The sequence below is a fragment of the Plectropomus leopardus genome, chromosome 15, assembly GCF_008729295.1.
Source record: "Plectropomus leopardus isolate mb chromosome 15, YSFRI_Pleo_2.0, whole genome shotgun sequence".
Lineage (NCBI taxonomy): Eukaryota > Metazoa > Chordata > Actinopteri > Perciformes > Serranidae > Plectropomus > Plectropomus leopardus.
In genome coordinates, this window is record NC_056477.1 from 25305825 (window position 1) to 25331010 (window position 25186).

The following is a 25186-nucleotide window of genomic DNA, read 5'->3' on the forward strand; positions in this document are numbered from 1 at the left end:
CACACAGCGGCAGTCAAGCCTGCTATCGTTTGAATTCCTCCCCTGTGGTGGCTCTGTAAGGCATCTCAATCTCCATCACGCTGTCAGAAGAAATAAACACATTACGGTGAGAATTGAGACAAAAAAACAACAAAAAAAACAGGCTTTTTCTTTCACTCACATTCATCGTCATACAAGCTGAATGCACACACAAACACACACACAAACGTGGCGGACACACAAACACAAGCCAAAGATGCTCTCATCCGTTGCATGGTGAAAAAATACATTTATTGGAATCTGTGTCAATGTAGAAAAAAGTGAAAACTGGCTTTAGGTTTTGTCACAGTACCACAGGTGAAGAATTCCAGCAGCCGTCCGGTGAGCTGAAACTAAGTCAGCAAGCTTGTTTAGGGCAGTACATCTGCTACTGATGACAACAGAGAAGTTGGCCTACCGTGGCCCATGAACACATCGTCTCACAGACACTGAAAAAGCTCAGGCTGCCTCTAAGAAACCACCACCAGCAAATACACATGTTGTACAGCAATTAACCTAGCCCCGTGTTCTCTCACTTTAATGTGGGTTTAGCAGGAGATTTCAAATGTTTCGTTGTGATACTGTTACAAATCCCTTTCCAATAACTATAAAGCCAAGGGCCACTGACTGCCAGCATCTAAGGTAGCTCAAAGGAGCCCACACTGTGTGATCAATTGCGGGCCACTGTTTTATAACTCATAAGTTGAGCCCATAATATCCCATTTTGTCTCAGACCCTGGAAATAACTCGTGGCCCTGTGCAAAGCTATGAGGTTCATGCATCACTTCTGATGTCTACTAGGGCCTCCTTCCACTAGTCATAGCCTGATGTCCAAATAAAGGGAGTATCACATTAATATCTCTCTTTTGTCTTGTCACTTTTTTTTTTTTAATTCAAACAGTTCTGTCTGAACAAACATTTCTATAATAAACATAAGTGACAAATTCTACTCTGGCAGGCCAAATGTTATTATGGGTAGTGCATTTCTATTTCTGATATGACAGGATAAAACTCACAACACACGGCGAGTCTGCATACTTTATGAATTCAACTCAATTTGCAACAGAAAGAAAAGGCATTAGAAAACGAAGAAAAAAATGACATTTCTAAACTCAGATACTGAGCATTAACATTGAGAGGTCAGGTTTTTTTTCCCCATACAACTTTCTTTACATATAGACTTATTTTTATTCTTAAATATCTTAAATCTCATATAAAATAATTCATCAGAAACTGATTCTATATACACAGACAAGAGTGCACAGGATGGATAAAGAGACGGTGCATGCCGAGGTGGTTTTTTCGCGAGAGAGGGCTTTGCTGTGAGATTATAGTATGCCCTGCTTGGGTGTATCTTTTTTTTCGGGGGGTGGGGGGGTTGGCTTTTCTGACGAAATTTGCGAGTGGTTTTGCCAGGAGTATCATACTCAATATCATCATTCATAAAACAAACAAGTGCTGCTAGATCAATACAGAGCCTTCTCTTTTGAGTGGCAATTCTTCAAAGAGAATGTGACCTTCATGGTAACAAAATAAAGAAAAAACATAGATAAAAGATCTATATTTCAACCTCGACCTCTCCTGACACAAGTTACCAAAGCAGAACCGTTGAGCCACGAGCTGACTTTCTAAACTGGATTCTCAGATAAACTTAGCCTTGTTAAATCGAGATCACCAGTGGGGAATAGTACAGTAGTTGTTGGGAGTTAAGCTTAATTCAAGGGTGTAACAAAAATGATACATGGCAAGCTGCAAGGCAAATATGTCTATGGATGGGCATTCATTTATACAGTTAAAATACAGCACATGGCTAGATACAACAAGGCGTGCATGCTTTGGGGCTTTTATGAGACGAGTGAAAAATAAATAAAGAATACAGTGACTAGATTTGCACTAATTGCTGCCATGTGTCACTTTGAGGCTTTAGCTAATAGTGGGTGAGGTTGGTTAAATGTTTTATTAAATTCTATTAAGAGGGAAAATAAAAGAACGTTGGTCACAGGCAGCAAGGGTGTAGTGCTATTTGTTTAAGTACCGGAGCACACCAATGACATGCTCACGCACAATTTAGCTGTGGTATATTTCAAAGGTTATGTAACAGCGATGGTAAGGTAACATAAGTCTCTATAAAGTCAAACGTTGGACGAATTTTCTGAATATTTTCATCATGTTGAGAATTTTACATTTTTTTTTAGTCCTGTTATACTCTTTTATCTCAGTAGATGGTAGTATTTAGCCGTAGTTTCACTGGAGATGCTCTTCAAAGCAAACTCCATTTACTGCTGTTTACAACTATTTACATCTAGCATAATCTCTTCAAAGACCAAGTTCAGGACCCCTAACACTAACACTGTTTTTCATTGCTGTTGCCTGTCCAAATTGTAGCTACTTGTGCACCTTCACATATTTCAGATACATTTTGTTTTGGAAGTGGGCCTAAATTATCATCATCAAATGAATAAAATACAGATGCTTCTCATTCATATAAACTGATGCTGTTTTGTGGCAATGTAGTGCACAGCATGCACCAACAGAGGGCAGTGTCTACTGGTAGAGCAGGCAGCTGAGCCGAGAAGGATAACGTTGGGGATAACGTTACAGGATTTTTAAAAACTAAAAAGCCTATAACCCTGTTTGGGAGTATTACCACACCAAAATTTATCTTGAAATGACTTTTTAAACTACTAAAGCAGTTTAAAGATACAATATTTTACTTACCAAATCAATAAGTCCCTTGATTTTAATGGCTCTCCTGCTGAGATACACTTCAGTGATCACTGGATCTTTAAAAAATTATATTGGAATTTCAACAGAAATTTGAGAAAAAAGTGGACATGGTGGTATTTGGTGCACTCCGGCAGCACTACACCTATAACAGGCAATTTTCCAAAAGCAGCTTGTTGTTTCTTTTTGTAATCACATTCACATTTTTCTCCTAAAATGTTTGTTTTATTTTTCAAGAGAACCATCTGCTCATTTTTTAATGCCTGATATAGCATGTGCAAGCTGAGAAACAAATGAAAAAACCTGCACACTAGTCTGGAAATGAACTGGCTGTGAGGACCTGGCTCTCTGTGGCACAGTGTTAATAAAAAATTGCACTGGATCCAATGAGTCAATGACACCAACTCTCTATTCACAACGGCCACGCTGTTTGCTGTTGATGCTGCCGTTATTTACTTCTCTCCAGCAAAAAAAGGGAACACAACAGTGAAGACATCATACAGACAGCACGATCAATACCAACCTGGAAGAGGATGCTTAATTTCACGTCTCTTTTTTTCTGTTGCTTTGAATTTTCACCACTCAACTGGCATCCACACACACCTCTGGCAAGCGACAGTATCCTTGTATATTATTTAGAAAATCTCTAGTGGATGTTCACAGTTGCTTGACTGAATGGCAAAAATACCCATGAAGTCTAAAATTGCTGGTTTAGTCGTCTAAAACATGGATGCCAAGAGTTCGTTAAAGTACTGGAGGTTCACTGTCATCATTGGATGGATTCAAAGTGTAAAAAAATCTTGCAGCGTGTTGCCTTTGAGCACTAACACACACATATTCATACATACAACCATTCATTTTCTTGTATATATATATAGAGAGAGATCTGTAGTAATATGGAACAGTGGAAATACCTTCAATTACATCTGATGGCGCGATGCGACACGTTTCATAAATTCTTCTGGGTTCTGTTTTTGTGTATGTTCGCTCTTCAAGGAGCATTTACATGGTATCAGATTTCTGTACAGTAAAACAGCACACATAGAAACATGAGGACATCAAAATAAAAATATCCCACGCTGATTGTGATGTTTAAAATGTTCAATTCCTTTTTTTTTTTTTAAATTCTAGAAAGGGAGGCGAGGGTTTATTTTTGGCGGGACGAGGCGTGCTGCCTATCTCCCGTGTTTTCCACACTACACAGTAGTTTCATTCTTCCAGGGTCCAGTGCGTATATTCCCTGTGCTGTCCGATGTGAACAGGAGTCCTTCGTGCAGGCCCCCCTTTAGAATCCCATTCTGATTGGGTGGGTTCTGGGGGTAGGATTGTCTGCGCGGGGCGTGCATCTCCAGATGGTGATGTGTCGCCATCGGGTCCTGCTCGGCCACTTTGCCGCAGCCGCACAGGAAGATGCCCGTGTCGCCGGCCTCTGCCGGGCACAAGGAAGGGAAAAGGTCTGCCTTGGCACAGCAGATGTGCCTGTGGCAGGGATTATGGCATGCCAGGGCCTCGTGCGTGGTGGCGGCAGCGGCGTGGCATGTGTGATGCCCATCGTGGTGGCCTTCGTGGGCCAGATGTGGACAGACGTGGGCGTGACGCTCATGTGTGCTGTGCGGGCTGTCAGTGTGTGAGCTGTGCACGCTGCCTCCGTCCACGCTGGAAGGGATGTGATAGGCGTACTCCCTCTCACTCGCCGCCCCACAGGTGCTGGCCCCAGCCCGGCGGCTAAAGTGACGGCCTTTAGTCCTGCTGCTGCTCTTTAAGCAGGGGTGCAACTGGATCCCTGGCCGATAACCCTCTGGGTCGGCATGTAGCAGCACGTGTGTGGCCGCGGGCTCCTCTTCCATCAGCTGCTGGCTATGCAGTGCGGCGCAGCACGGCGTCACCGGCGCCAGACACGTTACGTGATTTTGCGAGGACGGAAGAGTGGCGTGTTTACAGTGACCTATACTGCCATGACTGCAGCTCATCAGCGCTTTACCCGGACATGGCGAGTCATGGTGGCAGTGGCTGTGACCATGGCCGTGCCCGGGGGTGTCTCCATTCACATTGACCTTGGGCCGCGCCTGAGCGGGCCCATGGGCGCCAGAGCAGGCGTTGGCTTGTCGTCCGGGACAACAGGAACACCAGCAATGCCAGACATCATCACGCTTGGCACAGTGATGGATGAGGATGAAGAGGCCAAGAGTGACGGAGAAGGCACCATAAAGGCAGCTGAAGATCATATCCAGGAAGTGGCCCTGTGACACGGCCAGCGCCCCGAAAGTCCACGTGGCCAGAAACAGGAAAAGAGTAAAGGCCGCCGTTCGTAGCTGAGCCTTGAAGGAGTGCTCATTCGCCAGCAGTGCAGGGTTGATGGGAACGCCTGGGCAGCCAGCAGGACAGTGGCCACCACCGGTTGGGGCTGCCATAGCTCCGGGCTCGGCGCCCTGCTGGTGGCAGTGAGTCGGCACATCGATGGCAGCCAGCCTCTGCTGCTCCTCCGTCAGCTGCTTGAGCTCGTACTTCTTTTCGGGGTGTCGCCGTAGCTGGATGAAGGTGCAGAGGAAGTAGACGCATGTCACCAGGACGATGAAGGCCACGGGGCCGAAGAAGGCTCCCAGGCTGGGCTCCCACGCCATCCAGCAGCTGCAACACACACGAGTATCAGTGCATGTTAATCCTTTGATTTATGCTCACATTTTTTAAATACCTGCAGAATATCACCACTTGTTTAATAATTTCCAATGAAACCTTTAGCTTTAACACCCACATATGCTGTCTACACAGTGAAAACATAACCACGTTTTGTATACACATATAACCTTGTTTTAGAAGCTTCAACACAGTGTGTTATTTAACCTTGAGAGCAGAAACAAATGTCCGACTTACTACGGCGCCTGCTCCCCGCTGCCATAGTTGTCTATATTGACGGCTGCCGTGACCCCGCAGATGATGAGGGGCACTCCACCGCTGACTAAATAAAATCTGCGAGGTGACAGAGGGACACACAGACGCAGAAAGAATAAGAAAGAAGAAAGTTTGGCGTGAAAAGGCATTTACAAATCTCACATCTGGATTACAACAGCATGCTGTCAAAAATGTGACTGAGAACCAGTTTTAGACAAGAGGAAGATAATAACCACACGATCCAAACAGACAAAATAAGATTACAGACTGGTGCAGCGACTGAAGCTCACCACAAACAAACAATGACACCCAGGAACAGGCATGAGAACATATCTGTCAGTTATCCCCCCATTTTCCTCAAATATGACTTTTGAGCTTGTCAATGTGTTTGTGATGATCACACTCCACGGGTGCGATCACACCTACAGTTTGTTTTCTTTGCCGCAAACCAAAGCGTGAATTTTACTCTGAAAACAAATCTGTTTCTCGACGATGTAAGCATGATTGACTTGTCAGCGCTCATTGCTGCAATTTGTGGCATCTGCTGATCATAACAGCTCAGGAGATGTGGAGAGAAACCTGCATTTGAGCAGAAGGAGACACTGAATTTAGATTCAGTTTTGGGCTGCAAAGCATCAGGAGTTTCTTACAGCCAGATGTCAACATGAATACACTTATGTTTGTAGAAGCCTTCTTTCTGAGATTGTACCTTTAGCTTAGATTGGGATACTTTGCAATGATCCTGACTGACAAACCTGCAAACATTCTCTAGTAAGTAGCTTTGGTTTCCTCTTTACATTCAAAGACTAAAGGTGTGAATTCACATCAGATGCAAGAAGTCAGCTGTGGCTACATTGTAAAATTATATTATATTGTATTATATTATATTATATTATATTATATCCATCAAGTTGAGTTTACTTAAACAAATCTAGAAACCAACTGCCTTGAAAAATGTAAGTACATGAAACTATTAGTCTTAAATTAAGTTCACTTTTTATCTTAAGTTTATTTTAAATTTAGTTATAGTTACTTGATTTTTTTTTTTAAGTTGTTGCGACTTAAAAATGACAAGTTTCTTAAATTAATCTTTCTAAGTTAAGTTATCTGTATTCTGCTGGATGCAAAGTAGTCAATCATATTTGTATTTTTGTAAACATGTTAACACAACAGAACTCACAGATCTCTTAACTTCATCATTGACAAAATCCTCTTTGTCATGATCAAGTTAAGTCAGTTGCTAACACTTAGAAATAACAAGGCAATTTCACTTGTTATTCTTAAGTTGAAACAACTTCACAAAATTGAGTAAATACAGCTTAATTTTGAGTAAATGAATAAGATATAAAATAAACATAAATTAAGAATATAATAATAGTAATAATAGTTAATAGTTAATAAAAGTTATATTTACTTTCCTTTTTCAAGGCAATCTGTTTCCAAGATTATTGAAGTGAGATCAACTTGTCAGATTTTTTAGTGTACCCTCCTCTGTCCATCCTTTCAAGCAGAACTGACTCCGACCTTTGTTACGGCATCACTGCCCTCAGAACCAGCTGTCCTGTTAGCAGCGCCGCTCCCGAGAGCTGTCAGGACAGCAGCAGTACAAACTCTCCTCTCCCACGCTCACTGACATGAAAAGCTTGGTAAAGCACTGCTCATATGAGGTTCATGAGGAGTTTACAGGTAGGAAATGGGATTACTTTCATTTACAGAATAATTAAATTTCCCTGGCACCTACAATGAAACTGTGCTCTTTGACAGATTGTTATAGATACAGTTCAACAAAATAAAAAAAAAAGAAAAGACATTCTTATCACATATAACATATGTCATATAATATTAGGCTTATTAACCCTATGACCCAAAAAAAAACCAGCTCAAAAATTATAATAATTCTGTAAATACATTTAAAGAATAGAATAATGATCACAAATGCAGTTTTCTGGACATTCTTTCCAAAGCTTTTCTAAATCCACAAATTTCTTCCAGTTCCCTAATTCCCTTTTTTAGGTTTAAATTCTTGTCTGAAAGCAGCACAAGGGAAGAAGTGTTGCTCCAGGGGTTAAAACAACATTATGCTGATTCATATTTTTGGGATTTGGCGCCCCTAAAGTTTTGGACTGGCACATAATTCCTGAATACATATGCCTGCACAATTACCGACTCTGTCTCAGGGCTAACAGGAAAGCAGCCACAATCCAGGAGCAGCATGTGCATTCCTGCTAATGTAATTAATGAAAGATGCAGGCTGTAACCTTATTGAGTCATCCCTGTCTGACAGAGTCTCGTGGACATCTGTGCGCATGCATTTGTTGACAAACTGAACCAGTAAATACGAAAAGAACTATTTCAACTGACAGGGCAGTGTAATATTACATGGTTTACACAAATATGACTCTGCACAGTCTGCACACGAATTGTGACACGAAGATGAACACTAATACAGGAATGAAAGAATGTTTTAGTTTTGCTGAAATACTGCTAACATTTCAGCCCACATACACAGTTTGCTGACCATCTGAATGCATCCAAAAAACTGTGACATGATGACGCTGGTAACATTACAGCCAATGTTGGAATCTTTCATGATTAACAGTGACAGGGACGTACACTTGGCTGTTTGGCTGTTGTTAGTTGTGAGTAATGGTAACTTAAATGGTAACCAATTAATTTATTTTTTGTTTACTTTATCTCTGGCCTTTTGCTCAGTTCAGTTCAGTACACATTGTTCTGCATTTCCATTGTGAAAAGTTGTTGATGGTACCCTTTGGTACCTTTGGAACTGTTCCTATTTTTTGTCACCCCTCTGCTCAGTGTACCTAGCACACAGATCTGGTACTAAAAGTTAGAGCAACAAAACCCTGCAGTCTTTTCATTGGTCAGTAGAGAATCGACACTGAGTTGTGGCTGGTTTAACCACTGTTCATACTGTGACAAGTTTTCATATATTAGTTAACTATAACTATAAAATGAAAGGATGTTTTGTAGCCTCTTGCAGTAGCTACAGACTGAGAAAAAAATACTTCATGGCTCCATCAAAATCCATCGGGCTGACTGCCAGCAACTTTTAAGGTGGAATGTTTACTTGTAATGTTACTCAGTGCATGAGCTGACAATGTGAATCCATCAACACACGTTAAATTTCAGTATGACAACTTTGACCAGTCCATCTGTTTTTACTGTCTCTCTTGGGTGACACACACTTTTAGTAATGAATGGATCTTAACACCTTTAAAAAATGTATATTAATTGCAACTGAATTATGTGAACTGCATATAATCTAATCCACATTTGGGGAAAAAAAATGTGTCAGAGTTTTATTCAGTGTGCTCACCCCCCTGCTCTTGCCTGAAAATGAGTCAATGCACATACCCATTATTTTTATTATCCCATCGACAGAAACTCTCTCTCTATAGGTACTATACTGAAAGACTTTGATGGAAATTCAGCTATAGCACAGAAGCAGGTGTTTGTAATGCAGGTGGGCAAGCCCTGTTCCATGTCAGTGTACCATCAAAATGATGCAGATGCTGTACTTTTAATGGAACGAGTAGTATAATGCTGCTTAAACTTCAGAGGAAATGAGCAATAGCAATACATCACACAAAAAAGTCAACATACTTAATGAGTGAGGCAATTTAAACCATCATAGCTTGATTTATGGCAGGGTGCTTGACACTTTTGAAGAGTGTCCTACTGAATGCAGGTCTGAGTCAGTGTAAATTGAAAACTGCTATCTCCATGGCGACGGCAGTCAAATCAAATTGTGCGATGAAATATGACGTTGTCTGCGATAAACATCACCAGGTGCGTGACGTGCAAAGTCGGGTCGTGCAACCATTGCATACGTCATTTATGTCAGCTGACACTCTTCAAAAGTGTTGAGCACCCCACGCTTAACGTCTGCAAGGTGCAATTAAACAAGGCAAGGTGTATCAGACTGTGAAGTATAAGTTCAGCAGCAGACTGTGAAAAAATGACAATAACAATGGCATGGAGCTTTGAAAAGAAAAAACTATGTCGCTGTTTTCTCTGCCATGCTATTAACATTGACACGACTGTACCTCCCTGTGGTATCGCCATGATTAGTTATGCTTACGTGGTGTAAAATTGGAAGTTCTTAGAAAAAAAAAAGGTATTCTAATGTCGGCTTGGGATGATTCGGCCCTCATCTGCTGCCTCGTGAATACACGTTTTAATTCTTCAGGTACACGCAGTATGAAGGCAAGTGTCTGCACAATGCACTTGCGTCACAGTATACATATGATGAGCCTTTAGAATTCAGCGCAGGAACAAAGCTAATCCCCAGCAGCTCCCTCTCTGCACTGTCCTTGTCCCCGCTCTCTGCACTGTCATCCACTTTCCTCCATAACACTATGCTATTTCCTCTTCCTGCCAGTTCAATCTCAACCTCTGTCACTGCCGTAACCTTTCCACCACTCCATCTTCCTCCATCTTCATCCTCAGCTTCCTCGCCTTTTCTCTCTCTCTCCCAATCTGTCCTCTGTCACACAGCACCCGTCGCAAAAATTCAATTACAATCAAGATGTTTGTCTGGGCTGGTTTGGCGAGGGAAGGTTGGGTGGATGGAAGAGGAGGGGGGGTGGTGATGGTGGTGGCGGCATTACCGGCCTGTCACTGTCTCTGAGTGGAACGGTTCCCCCGGGGGACTCTCCTCCAACAGAAAGCCATTTACACACCCGTCAGCCAGATAAGCATAAATGAGAAGAACTAGTGGATGTTAAAGCACCCTGCGCTTTATAAGCTTCATTCCCCTTTATCCCCCTCTCGGAAAGCCTGCTTGTGCATCCTGCAGGCCTCTCCCCAACAAAGCACATGTAGTGTCCATGCAAAAAAATGCAAATCACGTGTGATCTAAGTACCATCTACATGCTCTGTTGTATTCAAAAAGTGCTCCTTCACATTAAAATTCTTTTGCCGTTTCATCTGTGAACACACACACATTTCTGTTGGCCATTCTATTAAAGACGGCCTTCAAACTCTAACAAAATGGCTGTGTATGCAGGGTTGTGCTTTTTGAGTGAGTTTAGGAACAGCAATCATCTGATATAAATAGACCCTGAAGTGCTTTTTAGCCAGCAGCAGCTACACAGTGACTCTCTCCTCCCATCCTTGTTCCTCCGCTTATGCGCTGTCCTCTGATTTGGGACTACGAGTTGTCCTCTCTCTGGACCTGGTCCAGGATATACATAGCACAGCTGGGGACAACGGATGGTCATGGAGCTCCAACACAGGGCAAAGGCTTATGGGTAAAGCTAAAAAATGCAACAGTAATATAAGGCTTGGACGGTATAGTTTTACCTTCATACCTGTCTGGAATTTCACTGGGGTATACATCATGTGTGTATCAGTGTGCTGTCTTGCCATTTTCAGTCAACTTAATACACAATACACTCACGAGATGTCAACTAAAGGTAATATTCTTACACCAATTTTCCCTATTAAAACAGAGAAATGCAACCATACACCTGCTATATTTATGTTTCTCTCTTTTACTGAAACTAAGAATTCCATGTTGTGGAACCTGTTGCTTTGGGGTTTTTTTTTTTGGTCCCCATGTTACCATGTTAGAGGAGCCACACTGATGGCGTGAGCAGTGCTGCTCAGCTGCGGCACATCTAGAGAAACTAAGTCTTGCTGATTTTTTCAATGTAACACATATAGTTTTGGCAAAAACAGACAGTGTTTTTTTTGATAATTATGTTGACTCTATATCAGCTTTTACAACAGTTTCATAATCTTCATTTGTCACAGATATGAGGAAAATGAGGAAACACAATACCCGTAGTAGCTTGCATGGCTTCATAAATGAGTGGAGTATGTGCTTTTAATTGTGGAAATACAGTAGTTTTAATAGAAGGCAGCTCTGCAGCAGCGCCGCAACAACAAACGCTGCTAATGTGAACACACACTGCTCACGCATGCAGTGTGGCCCGGGCTTAACCTCCAGTGTATGTGATTTGCACTGCATCAAAAACATCTTAAATGAAAGTTAAAAGAAAGATGAGGGTCTGTATTTTTGATGGTATTCAAAATCACACTGTGGGGATTTCTTAATACCCTGGTATAATGTGATACTAAGATACTGCCCATGCCTAATATACTCCCCTTAAAGTAAATTCCTGCATGTCTGAAGTGAGCTAATTTTGAAGCAGTAATTAATTTTGGGGGGAAATATGCACATTTGCTAACTTCTATCCATATCCATACCATCACCATTAAATATGAAGCTAATGCAAGCAGCCAGTTACCTTTGATTAGCATAAAGATTAGAAAATAGGGCAAGTGCTAATCTGGCCCTGTACAAAGGTAACAGCCCTTCTAAAACTCAGTAATTTACCCATTCAATTGCGTTTAACTGGCACAAAAATTGTAAAAACTTGTAGGTTGTGGTTACATAAGGAGTTATGTGCCTCACTGTTTTTTGGTTATTCAGAAATTGTTACACTGTGGACAGAGCCAAGCTAGCTGTTCCCCTCTGTTTCAAGTGCAGGGAAGGAGCCAGATGTTGTAAACATTTGGGTCTAGACCCAAACTCAGGGGGGGCTAGGGGCATTTTTTCCCCCATTCACAGCAGACATATGCACTATTTTTCAAGGTATTTTAGAAAATGGAAGGGCCTAAAATCTGTACATAATTTGGGAAACACATAATGGTTATCAACGAAAAAAAAATCATCCTGTACAGCCTACATCCTATTTTGTGTGTAATTGCTCTCCAACTGTAACAATTAAGTAAAATGCTGGCACTCAGTTGGAGAGAAAGCACCACACACCATGAACAGTTTATCTGATCCAAATCTTGGGTGACTGGGGTTCATAAACATGAGGACAGTCGGCAAAGGCAGAAAAATGTGTTTAGGGAAATTACACATGAAACAAAGTTCATAAAACACAAGAGAGTCAAAAACCAGGGAATCAAACATGAGAACATGGCTGGAGAGCATGAACACACAAAGCCAACAATGACATCTGTACATCTGGCAAATAAATGAAGGAAAAAGTGGGCCTTAAATACAAAGGGGCTGAGTTCCAACCAAACACAGGTTAGTGAAAGAAGACAGGTGAAACACATGAGCTAATCAACAAAGGCCGGAAACCTCAAGAAGGAAAAATAACACTAAAAACAAGGAGAGCACTTTCAAAATAAAACAGGGACTGGACACAAACACATGAACATAAACTTGACTGAACATCACACCAACTGTCTTCATCATTCTGAAACCATAACACAACAAATGTTGAGGATGACTCATTTTCACTCCTGCCCCTAAAAAGAGTTACTGTTTTTAAGCTACATAACATATGGTGGGAATTTGGTTAAAACATAACATATTATCAACTTTCATTTAAAACCTCCTAAGCCGTATCTTGAGTTTACATTTTTGGAGCCAGACTGTTCGACAGGAGCACTGTTGGAATATTTCTACTGGAGCGCAGAGTGTACTCCGGGCACAGATGGAGCAGCATAATGCCAGCCACAATGAGAATGAAACTTGACCATTAATTGTGCAGGGTCTAAAAGTTTGCCTCTACTCTACACCAGCTGCTCCTCCTCTCATCCGTTGATCTGATCAGCTCTGATTGATTAAATCAATTATCCTCCATGACTCAAACTCCTTAAACTGTTGCTGAGGGGAAAAAAGCCGCCAATTCCACCTGTGCTGCATTCACAGACCCACAAAACGGGACAAAATTGATATAACAAGTTTGTTGTAAGGGCTCTAAAAGATTCAGGGCTTTTTGAGAAACAATTTGAGAAACCTCACTGCCCCCTGTTGAGACCCTGCTCTACTCTGTTCCAGAAATTAAGCTAAACTAAGCTAATTGGCTGCTAGTGGTAGCCTTATATTTAATGGACAGATATGAGAGTGGCTTCAATTCTCTCATGACTCGACAAGAAAGCAAACAACCAAATTTTCTGAAAACATCAAACAATTGCTTTAAGAATGCAAAGTGTAACAGTCTAGTGTATTCATTTAATGTTCTCTCCAGTGGTGTCGGGCCATTTTGTGATTTTAAGAGAGATATTAAACCTCACTGGACCATTTCATTTTTTAATACACTTATTTCATAGTTCATGCATCACCAGTCACTGGAACTAGCCATTTTCCTTTCAAAAGCTAAGAGTAGCTTTTCTGAAGCGTCCCCAACCAGAGAGAAGCTGATCTATGTGATATCATTTTACTCTCTGTCTCAGAATGGGCTTTTAAGAACTGAAATTGCCTGTTTGAAGTTCCTAATATTGACAGCTGGGGAGAAATGCTGGTGGTGACATTCAACAGATGCTGGGGATTCTATACTACAAGAGAAAATGTTCTTTCAAAGTCAAGTGTTGCTTTATAGGAATGATCTGCACCCATCAGGCCAGATGACTGTCAGCTAATGGCATGAACAGAGGCGTTTGACGTGTGCGGTCCAACACGGCGTAGCAAAATTCTGACAGAGGGTCAGTGTGATGGTCTGCTGGATCCGCCATCAGATCCTGTCAGGAGAGGAGGGACAGGCGAAGAGGTAGAGGAGGAGGAATAGGTCGGTTGTTGAGAGGGGGGGCTCAGAGGAGAAATTGATTTGTCTCCAGCTGCTAAGTCTCATTGCATGAGCCTGTCTGACGGGGAGCATTACAGTCAATCACTGTGGATCAACTCGACTGCCGCGCCACACGATCCCTCCGCCTGCCCCCAGACAAATTATCTCATTCACAAGAGCGGTGCATGATGGGAGAGCCTCGAGAACGTTCTACATTAAAGCCCCCAATCACGCAGGTGTCTGAGGATTTGCTTTGCAAGGAAAGTGCCGTTTATAGGGTGAGGGGATCCTTATCTGGCGGGCTCCTTATCCTCAGCGCTTTTCAGTGACTCTACAGGAAGACAATATTATTGAGCAGATTTTAATAATGTCAGACATATCATACTGCTCATTTATAGATTTTTATAGATATTAGTTTGAACTGTAAGGTTTGAGGTTCACAAAAAAAGTAAATAAACCAGCAAATGCATGTTCATATTGTGACTAATATGCCCAATGATTGACGGCATATTACGGGGGAAGGACCCCCACAACTAAGGTTTGAACCTGCAATGTAGCAGTTAAAAAAAAAACACAGTTAGTTAAAGTAAATTTGTATGTTTGTTTGTATGTTAATACATTTGAATAGTTAGTCCACATCCCTATATCCCTGCAAGATAATACAAGTTATTGGTTCTGTGTTGTTTTTTTTTTTTAACAAATTTAAATAATATTAAATAGTTAAAATTTGGCTAATGCCATCAGGAACCCCTGAACCAATGAAAACTTTGTGTATATGGGTAATAAATATCCATGTGATTTCAACATGTGTCGCAATAATCCTCTAAAACAGCCCACAGAAAGCAAGTCTAAAAGCACATATTAAGTCGGGTTCATATTCAGTGCAGCTCCACATGTGTAAATCATTTTTGTCCGGGGTCATCCTCCATATCCTCTTCCAAATATTTTTTAATGAAATAAAAAAAAAAGAAAAAGAAAAAAATCCGGCAACTGAAACAGCCACTTCATATTTCCCATCAGCTTTAAAGAAAATGACTCTCTAAAGGCGAATACAAGATTAAATGACAAACAGGCATTTGTTACGGTGCAGCCTCTGTTTGCCTCCATATCTCTGCTCTCAAACCTTCCCTTAAAAGGATTTCTGGTTGATGCTTCTGGAGTGCAGCTCTGCGGCAACGGTTGCGTTGTGCAGAAGAGCTCACACAGCACCTTCTCACCACAGAGGAGGAGCACCGCATGTGTCCAAAAGCTGATCCTCTTAAACATGCCAAAAGTCGCGAGTAAGCAGAAAAGGAATGAAGTGGAGAATGAGTTGAGAAATTAAAAAAAGAAAATCACAAAAAGCAGAAATTCAATCTGATGTGTGTGTCTGAGCAAATAGGAATTTAATGGGTCAAAAGGCTAAATGCATTTAGATTTGTGATAAAGCTCCTGGCTCAGCAGCCTCCTGGGTGACTGAGGTAATTAGTTATAGCATGGGGGTGATGCCATGGTAACAGGTTGGTTTAAGTCGTTCGCTTCTTCCTCCGTCTTCCTCCTCCTCTGACATTCATCTGCCCTCCATTCTTTTTTGCCTCGCAGGGTAGGAAGCCTCAAACAGAATAACTGAGCCAAAACATTTTACTGCACACCCAGTTCAACTATTCCAGACATTTTCCTCTGACAAATGCCTGCAAGAATGTGGATCTGTACCTGTGGGAAAACTGCAGGATCTGAGGCTTCAAAATGTTTAAAAACTACAAAAATTATACATCATTGTCAGGCTGGAGCTCCGGTTCCTAACCTTTTTGTATGTGATGTAACTCCACATCCCTATCAGACAAACTCAACACCATCTGTCATGTTCGCTGTTGTTTTTTTGTTGTTTTTTTTAACTGTTTACCCATCACTTTGAGCAAACAACTTCACCTATAATTTTTTTTAAACCTGAGCAAAATGGCTTGATTTCTTCATAAATATGGGAAGACGACAATGAGGAACAAATGAAGAAATGACCCATACATTTGCAATAAATTGTAAAAAATTGTAAAAAGAAAACTGAAAAAAAATGAAAAAGATTGAGAAAGTTAAAAAAAAAAAAGCAAACAAGGAAATTAATAGAAAAAGTGCTTGAAAATGAAAAGTCTAAAGTAAAAAAAGGCTAGTAAAATCATTGTAACCCATCCCATGTCCTGTGTTCAGCACATGAACTGCTTCCATCAGACAGACACTATATGGTTCCAGTTAAATACTGGAGCGGATACCTGAATAGGTATAAAAACTCTTTCATCCCTCTATCAGTGTACTCAGAACATAAAGAGGGTGTAATATGAGAGGCTGTGTCACACATACTTGAATGCACTTTATGTTTGCACCTGTCTGTTCTATGCATTTTATGTCTGTTTCGGCACTATGCATTTTTATGTGGCCGCCTTAATGTCCAAGACAAATTTCCCTTGGGACAAATAAAGTAATCTTTGATCTTGAGGATTTGTAGTACTCACATTTATAATCCTATTTGTATCTAAAAGTCACTGTAAAATCTGACTAGTTGATTTTACTTTTTAAAAAAATATCTAGGATTGCCTTGAAAAATGTAATTATAACTATTAATCTTAATTTATGTCAACTTTATATCCAATCGTTAAGTTTACTTAAAATGTAGTTATATTGACTTAATTTTGTGAAGTCTTTGCAACTTAAAAATGACAAGTTTAACTCATTCAATCTTTCTAAGTTTTAGCAACTTCACTAAACCAAGTTTACCCATGCTATCTGGATTCTGCTGGTTACACACTAGTCAGTTAATTCTTAATTATATCCATCTTTTCAAGCTTTTGTGACTTAAACCGAGTATACTGTGATAGATATTTCTATTTATATTCTGCTAAATGTATCATATTTGCATATTCTCAAACAAGTTAACAAAACAGAACTCGCAGATCTCCTGGCTTCATCGTTGGCAAAACCCTGACATTAAGTCAAACTAACTTGGTTTACTGAAGCTGCTAACACTTAGAAAAAACAAGGTAATTAATCTTGTCATTTTTAAGTTGCAATAACTTCACAAAATTAAGTAAATGCAGCTAAATTTCAAGTAAACTTAACACTTAAATATAAAGTAATTAAGATTTCCAGTTATTGTGACTTCACGTTTTTCCAAGACTATTTAAGTCAGATCAACTTGGTACTGAGATTAAAACAGCTGCTTATCAGTCCTGTATAGTTCCCTCTGACCAGCCGTCGCGTTATTTAAATTGCTTCAGTTAAACTTTTTCTGAACTTCATGAGGATCCCAAAATAGTGTGATGTGCAGACAAGCACAGCAGGGGAAGGCAAGAAAAGCTCTACTGATGAATGACATTAATACTAATTCATATTAACTTGACTGGCTGATCAGAAATGTTATAGAGATGCTCATCAGTGTTTTACCACTCCCTCTGTCAGAGTTATTGTTGCTGAGCAGCTTGAATATCACCTGAAACAGGTGAGTCTGAGCGAAAAAGGCCTCAGACCATAAAACCTACTGATTAAAAGGGAATTCACTCAGCTCCTTTAATTAGGCATTCAATTTTCACTTAACATCGCCATTCTAAACCTACACTTCTTCCCTCGTGGCTGACAGTGACTCAGATTAAAAATGCAATTTCTTAACATGACATGAAGTCCACAAGGAGAGCCAAAAATGGTATAAACAGAAGAGCTGACAGCTATGTCACTACAGAGTGAACAAAGCCAGAGGCTTGAAAAAATGCAAACTAGCTGTGGACGTCTCTGCAGATAAACAATGCAATAACTCTTCTGTGTACAGCTATTGTTTCCGTCTAAAGGAAACGTGAGCCAGCAAACACCTGCAAAACATTACGTAAGCTAGCATAAATCAACAAGACTTGCTTAAATATGTAGTCGATACACACATCCGCACACACAAACGAGAGGACGACAATAACAAACACACCGATGAATGAATACACACTTCACTTCAACAATATTCATCCTGATATTTGTAATTCTTTTTAAAAAAGTGAACAATATTCGATGGCAAGAATTTATGGTGCAAAATAAAGTATAACTACTCATCAGTATAAGTATTTAATCCAATGTTGCATTGTGCTTTACGGAATTTGTATTCATGCTTCAGAATATTTGACTAGTAATATTTAGTTACTTTCCAGGTTAAGATGTACATTAAAAACATAACAGCTTGCTAACTTGTTTGATATGTGATGTAAAAGGTCAACCAAAAGAAGGTCCTAGCTGAAAGAGGACATATTGCCACCCACCATGACGGAGTTGGACATACACCAGTCAATAAATGGATTGTCCCCTGGTGCTTCTCTACTGGGACGAGGACAGTAGTCCAATTAAACAGCCTAATTGAGCTGTAATCATACCTTAGCTTAACTGCATGTAAACATACTGACTGCCATTTTCTTCATCTGTCAGTGATTTTAATGTTAAAGCTGAACATTGTTTTTTTGTATTGATGCTAGGGATGTACATTGTTAATGTTTATTGATCGATCCAAGTTCTTATCGATACCACTATCAATCCTTTTCTATTATTTGGTGGAAAGGCAAAATATTTTTTTCATATATTTTGATTTAGATATTGACTTTGAAAAATCTTGGCATCAGTAGTTTTAATTATGTATTAAAAACCGATATGATAGGTTGTTAAACAGGTTGTTATTCCATCTCTACCAGCTGTTTTATATTGCTGGGAAAACTAGTTTCTCACCCAAACAACTGTTTTATTCAAGTTTCTCACCAAAAACAAAATTTTCTTTTTCTTAATGTTACATTTGAACACATCGCGACAACGTTTTATTTACCTTGGCCTCAATGAAATCTTATGGAACCTCGTTTATTCAGCTAATTAGCTCTTTTTTCTGCCAATTTCAACTGGGGTTTCAAGATTGGATTGATATTTTTAACTGATGGGACGTGTTACAAAGTTTATAAAGTAGGTGAACACTGTGCTGGCTGTGCCGACAGAGCTGGAGGAGTTGTTTCTTTTCTTTTAAACCCGAAGACAGTTGAAGGCTCTGCAGTTTTAGGTTTGATTTGATGCACAGTGTTGATGTGCTTGGCCATAGAGGTTGTGTTCCTCTTTGCTTGGTTAAATAAATGTTTGCTGGCCATTCAATTATATTCAAAAACTTTATTGGATAATTGATGTGTGCTGATCAGTGTTTGGATTTAAATAACGTAACTTGACTTGAGTGTAATGTTACATTACAGGACCCACGGGACTTGACAGCAATATTGATAAGCTCAAATGTTATCGATTTACAGATTTTGAGAAAAAAAAAAAGTAACCGTGTCCTCAATAGAACCGGGTCTTGATCCTGATCCCTAGTTGGTACTTTTACTCAAGTCAAGAACCAGAATACTTCTCAAACCAAGCTTAAAATCATATTGCTGAGTTGGTCGAGGAAAAGTCTCGACTGTATAAAACTTCTACTTACATCTCACAGTCTCAGTTGGGTCATGTACTGATAGAAAAACATGAAATAAGGATGCTAATAATGGTGCAGTGAACCAGTCTCTGGCCTCTGAAGACACACACACAGCAAGCAGCAATAACAGCGCAAAGAAGATCAACAGCACTGGCCGCACATACATACACACACACACACACACACACACACACACACACACACAATTACAAAGAAACATATGCACACATACATAGCCGTTTATGTGCTTTTCTGCTCATGGCAGTCAGGGTTGAGGAGGATTGGGAAGATGCTCGTGCTTACCTCAACAGGGGCTGTTTAGGGGGCGGTGGCGGGTCACCATCTTGGCTCTGCGGCGGCTTTTTGGTCACCTGCTTGTAAATGTTCCTGGCTGTCACCCCGAGCCACAGCATGGTCGACAGCGACGAGTAGTGCAGCACGACCCCGACCTGACAGAGAGCGAAAGAGGGTACGTCAAGATGTTTATTTGACTTTTGTGAACTTTTGCTTGTATATACTGTACAGCATGTCTCTGTGAAAACTGTCAGACTCGATTATATTCCTGTAACTCAAAGGAAAGATGTTCAGGAAGAGCTGTCACTCTCTCAAACTCATCATCAATGTCACTCCAAGGGTGTCTCCACAGACGTTTTCCTTCAAGACCTGCCTGCTTTGTCTCATCCTCCACTTAAAGACAATAATACAAGAATGGAAAGACAGGTTCAAAAAGTGCTATTGAATCATCAAGGTTGTTTGGGATAAGAGCATTATGGTGAGGTTATACTGGCAGATACTGAGCAGCTCCTTATCAGTTGAGTTAGAGGACATGAGGTGTGCTCTGCGAATAGCAAATCTGAATATAAATGATAGTCACGTTGACAACTATCAGCGCGTGATTGTTTTCCAAAATGTATTGTATACATATCTCTGCTCTCCCCCGTTTTAATATTCATGAATTATGTTTGAATGGGGGGAACTGATCTAACTTTGTTTAAAGGCTTTGCCGGCTCACGGAAAGAGCGCAGAGAGTTACAGGAAAGAGAGAGAAAGAGGAGAGCAGAGGGAGAAAATTAAAATGCGCTGAACATTTTCTCCACCCAGTCAGTCTGTTCATGAGGTGAGCAACCTGAGACACCCAATCAAATGGCTCCTCTGCAGCCTGGTAGGCCTAGGGACTGGAGCTGCTGTACCAGAGTCCAGATGCTAATTGGAAGTGTCCTTGAGCTGGTTGAGAGAGCAAAGAGCGGGTGGTAAGTCAATCACTGCGGCAGAGTTTCACACACTTCAGAGCTTCATTAGTGCAGAGAACAGACAGAAAGGTAGCGTGTTTGTAATATGGAAATAAGGCAAGAGCAGGAGTTCTCAAATGAACAGGAATGGTACAGGTAGGGGTGCACACAGAGATCAGAACTGGCTGATTAAGGACCCATGTCCACATAGAGTTTTTCTTGGGTTCTGGGGAACGCCTCTTTCCAACTAGGGATGAGGATCAAAAATCCGGTTCTATTGAGGACCCAGTTCCATATTTTTGAACACCCGAAAAGCTTATTGATATTGCTATCGAGTCCCGTGGGTCTGTATCAAACTAAACCTGAATGCAGCACCTTTGACTGTCTTCGGGTTAAAACAACCTCCTTCAACTCCATCAGCTGCTGCTGCGGCACAGTATTCATCATCATCCACTTAAAGCAGCAGCAATAAGCACACCCAAACTCTGTTACAAGTCACGTCAGTTAATGTATAGTAATCCATTGTTGAAATCCAAGTTGGCAAAAAAAGAGCTAGTTCGCTAAATCAATGAGGTTGTGCAAGATTTCATTGTGATTCAAGGTCAGCTCAGTAAAACGGCTATTAGGCAGAGGTAAATAAAATGTTATCATGAGGCGTTCAACTGTAACATAAGGAAATCGAAAATTTAGTTTTTGGCAAGAAACTTGAAAAACACACTTGTTTGGATGATAAATTTGTTTTCCAATTAATCTAAAAGAAACAGTCACTTGGCAAGCAATAACAGCAAGACCAGTTCTGTTAAAAAAAATATATTGTTGCCTCATCTTTCCACCAAATAATAGGAAAGTATCAAGAGTGGCATTAATAAAGACTCGGATCATTACTGAGTCTTGATAATGATATCAATATCAATAGAAATTAACGATCCCCATCCATATTTGCAACGCTGCATGAAAAAAAGTTAGCTGGGTAACTAACCTAACATTATGTCAGCATAGGGGTTGACAACAAGCTTACTTGTACAATGATAAAAGCACTTATCAGCATTATTTAGCGCCTGGCCGATACGCTTTTCTGTCCACTGTGGCAGTTTCCGACTGACATTTCATACAGTTAGGGATAGACAGAATAGCTGCAGGCGCAGCAGTTACAAAACCAGCGCCTCTGTAAGGTTCTGAGATATTCAGCTATTGGTGACTGCATGAAAAAGAGCTCTGCAAAAAGGCACAGCGCTTTGGTCATTGGTAGTAATTGCAAAAAGACCACGGCACCCACAAAGAAGAGCTATGTCCTAAGTTTAAATAACAAATAAATAAAGCACTACAGCCATGTTGTCAAATGGGCTGTTTTTCAAAATATCTAATACAGACCACACAATTACAGTCTTCATATTAGGGTTCAAGCATATCCCGTACAAATATCCAGTTAACATATTTAATCCCATTTTTTCTAACTGTAGACCTTTTTTTTATTATTCTGTTGCTAGGGCAACGGCTTTGGTCACTGTTTACTTCCTGTCAGCTACTGCATTAACAATCATTCCAACAGGAGATACAGAGGGACTCATTTAGTGAACTCATTTATGTTGTCGTTTGAAAAGGTCTGTTTAATGCACATGTGCTGGCTTGGCCTGATTTGGTCTGACTAGGCGTGACAGGGATTTGCAGCAGGGCTACCCACGTAAAGGTGTGTCTCTAACTGATGCTCGTTTTTCTGTCCGCCGTGCTAGCATTTTTGCAGTCAACAACTGTCTTACTGTTGACAGCGTTTTTAATTTTCTGTCAGCACTGCATGAACGTACACCAGATGCCATCTCCTCCAGTTTGCTTTAAGTGTCAGTGAAGCATAAGTGTACTGCTGCCGCAGTGCACTAGAACAACGCTCAACATCACCTCTTCTCTCCAAGTGAGGAGATAGAATATTTACACTTTGCATAATTTGTTCGAAATTCATGATTTTTTTTTAAGCCCCTGAATATCCAATTATCACTGAAGTGTATCCCATGCAAGAAAGCCAATTAAAACAAATGGAATGGTCAAAGTTGACAAATTGACATTTAAGGTGTGTTGATTAATTCACATTGTCTACACATGCAGTGAGTGACATGCAAGAAAAAAATCCACCTTAAAAGTTGGTTGGTAGCTGCCGGTAGCCTCTGAATGCATGTCTTTATTGTTACCCACACTGAGGCGGTTGGGCACTCTGGAGATGAGCCATCTTGGGCACGACTTGGTGTGACTTGGCACAACATGCCCGGTTAAAACTGGTAATGTAAACAACTCAGCATGGTTTGACTTGGCACAACCAGAAGTGCTAATGGCAAAGTCCTTCAGATGAACTTCTGAGGAGTCTGTAAATACAGTTTCAGTGACCTGCCCCCATGTATGATTCTCTCTTTATATTTTAGATTGACTTTAAATCTGGTTTTGGACATCCTCCGTCAAGATGAGCCCTCAGGGGCAACTTGCACCAATACAATTATCCCCTTGGCTGAACAAATGCCATTCTAAGTAATTGTGACAGCAGTGCATCAGGTTTTGACTACGAGGAAGAAACTGGCCATTTACCAACACGTCCTCTCAATCCATCAGCTGACACTTTTGGTTTTGACCAGAAAGTGAAAACCATAGTTTGATTAACGAGACGCCTCTCACCTTACCGGCAGCAACAACCCTGCAAGAGACAGTCAACACAACTCTAATACAAAATCCCATGATGAGCACACCCACTGATCTCAGACTGCCAGTGAGCACCAAGTAATGATGCCAACCCAAACCCAGATCATCTGCCAGGACAGCAAATGGGAAATCCAACAAGAAGCCTGCCATCTCAGACAAGTAACCCACAATGCCAGTAGTACACCAGTATCACCACAAAAACTACAACATTGCTCATTTGTTTGTTTTTCCACATTTTGCACACTCCCTTTCACTGTTTCAACACTAAATTTGCAAAAGCATACTTATTCGTGAGTATAATTTAAGTAAAAGTGTATGTGAGAAAGGTTTGGAATTAAATGAGATAACATTTCAAACCTGGATCGAAATCACATTTCTTGTGCTGCATTCAGACACCATTCAAGAGTATTAAAACCTTTGAGCCTTAAGCAAATTTGTTTGATTTCTGTCCTAATTATGGGGAAAAGGAAATGAGCAACTTGGCCAGAAATGGCCCACGATTTGTATGGAATCTATGATTTAAAAAAAAATCTATATTTAAAGTTATTTCAGCACTTTTTTCAGGTTGTCTCCTTGTTTTTGTTGTCGTTTTTTTTTAAACTTTCCAGCTTTTTTGTGTACTTTTTACTAATTTCTTGCTAATTTTGGGGCAATTTCTTTTTAAGTTGTCTTGGTCTTCCACCCAAGTTTTAAAAAAAAATAAAATAAATCAAGTCAATTTGATCATGCTTTAAAGGGCTACATACAGTATGTTTTGATAAGCCCCATAATCAGTCAGCACATGGACAGGTTGATTGAGACAGTTCAGTCCTATTTTGATGTTTTGCTGTTCACAGTTTGCAGTGTGCTTTCACCTGATGTCCTTTGGTTAGCAAAAATCTGGGAAAATACATAATTTCAGTGAGTGATCGGCTCAGTGAGCAGCACAATGATCACACAGTTAACACAACGGGAAGCTGGAAACAGCCCCAGAAAACTTGATCAATGTGTCCCTGTTAAAAAGCCACAGCTTCTGTCACCTCAAACTCCCTCTTACATCACGCAGGACGGGTGTCAATGATGCATGAATTCATTAAACTGCCCACCAGTAAAAAAATAGTTTGATTCAGACTCATGAAATCGTGACAGCAAAAGGGTAATTCTGTATTTTGCATACTACATGTGAGGCCACTTAAACAAATGTGTCTCTCTGTAGTATTAATACACAGTGTTAACAGCTTTACACGTACTATACAACAACATACAGTCGACTTGTTAACTGCAGTTAGCCAGTGAGCTCTGCAGTGCTTCTAGGTAAGTGCCCTTCATGGCCATTTGTGTAAAACAGGAACTGATGTGACAAGACAAAGACAAAGACGTCATGTTTGATACAAGTCAAGTCTTGATGTCTTCAGTGGGAAGAGACAGAGGATGTGACTTAATGTGTAATGTAAAATTAATAAGTCACCACAACAAGCTGTGCATTTTTCTGCACTTAACCCCTTGAAACCTGAGTAAACTGATTTGATTTTTTTTTTCAAATACATGACAAGGAAGCAATGAGCAACGGAAAAAAAGAAGTGACCCAAAAATTAGCAAGAAATTATTAAAAAGTTCAAGAAAATTACCTGACAAATGATTCTAAAAAGTGAGAGAAAAAGAAAGTGAAAAAAAAC

The 25186-nt window shown here is 40.4% G+C and overlaps 1 protein-coding gene across 2 annotated transcripts in view; it reads right to left on the minus strand.

Annotated features, from left to right (window-relative positions):
- Nucleotides 1-244: 244 nt before the first annotated feature.
- The window catches only part of LOC121954402 (adhesion G protein-coupled receptor A3), a 216533-nt gene continuing 191591 nt past the window's right edge, over nt 245-25186 (minus strand). For both annotated transcript variants that reach the window (XM_042501885.1, XM_042501884.1), the window contains 3 exons: nt 19927-20072; nt 5614-5709; nt 245-5370 (listed from right to left, as the gene is read on the minus strand). In XM_042501885.1, the coding sequence (XP_042357819.1) occupies nt 3939-5370; nt 5614-5709; nt 19927-20072 (1674 nt within the window). In that variant the 3' untranslated portion in view covers nt 245-3938. The remainder of the gene's footprint in view (nt 5371-5613; nt 5710-19926; nt 20073-25186) is intronic.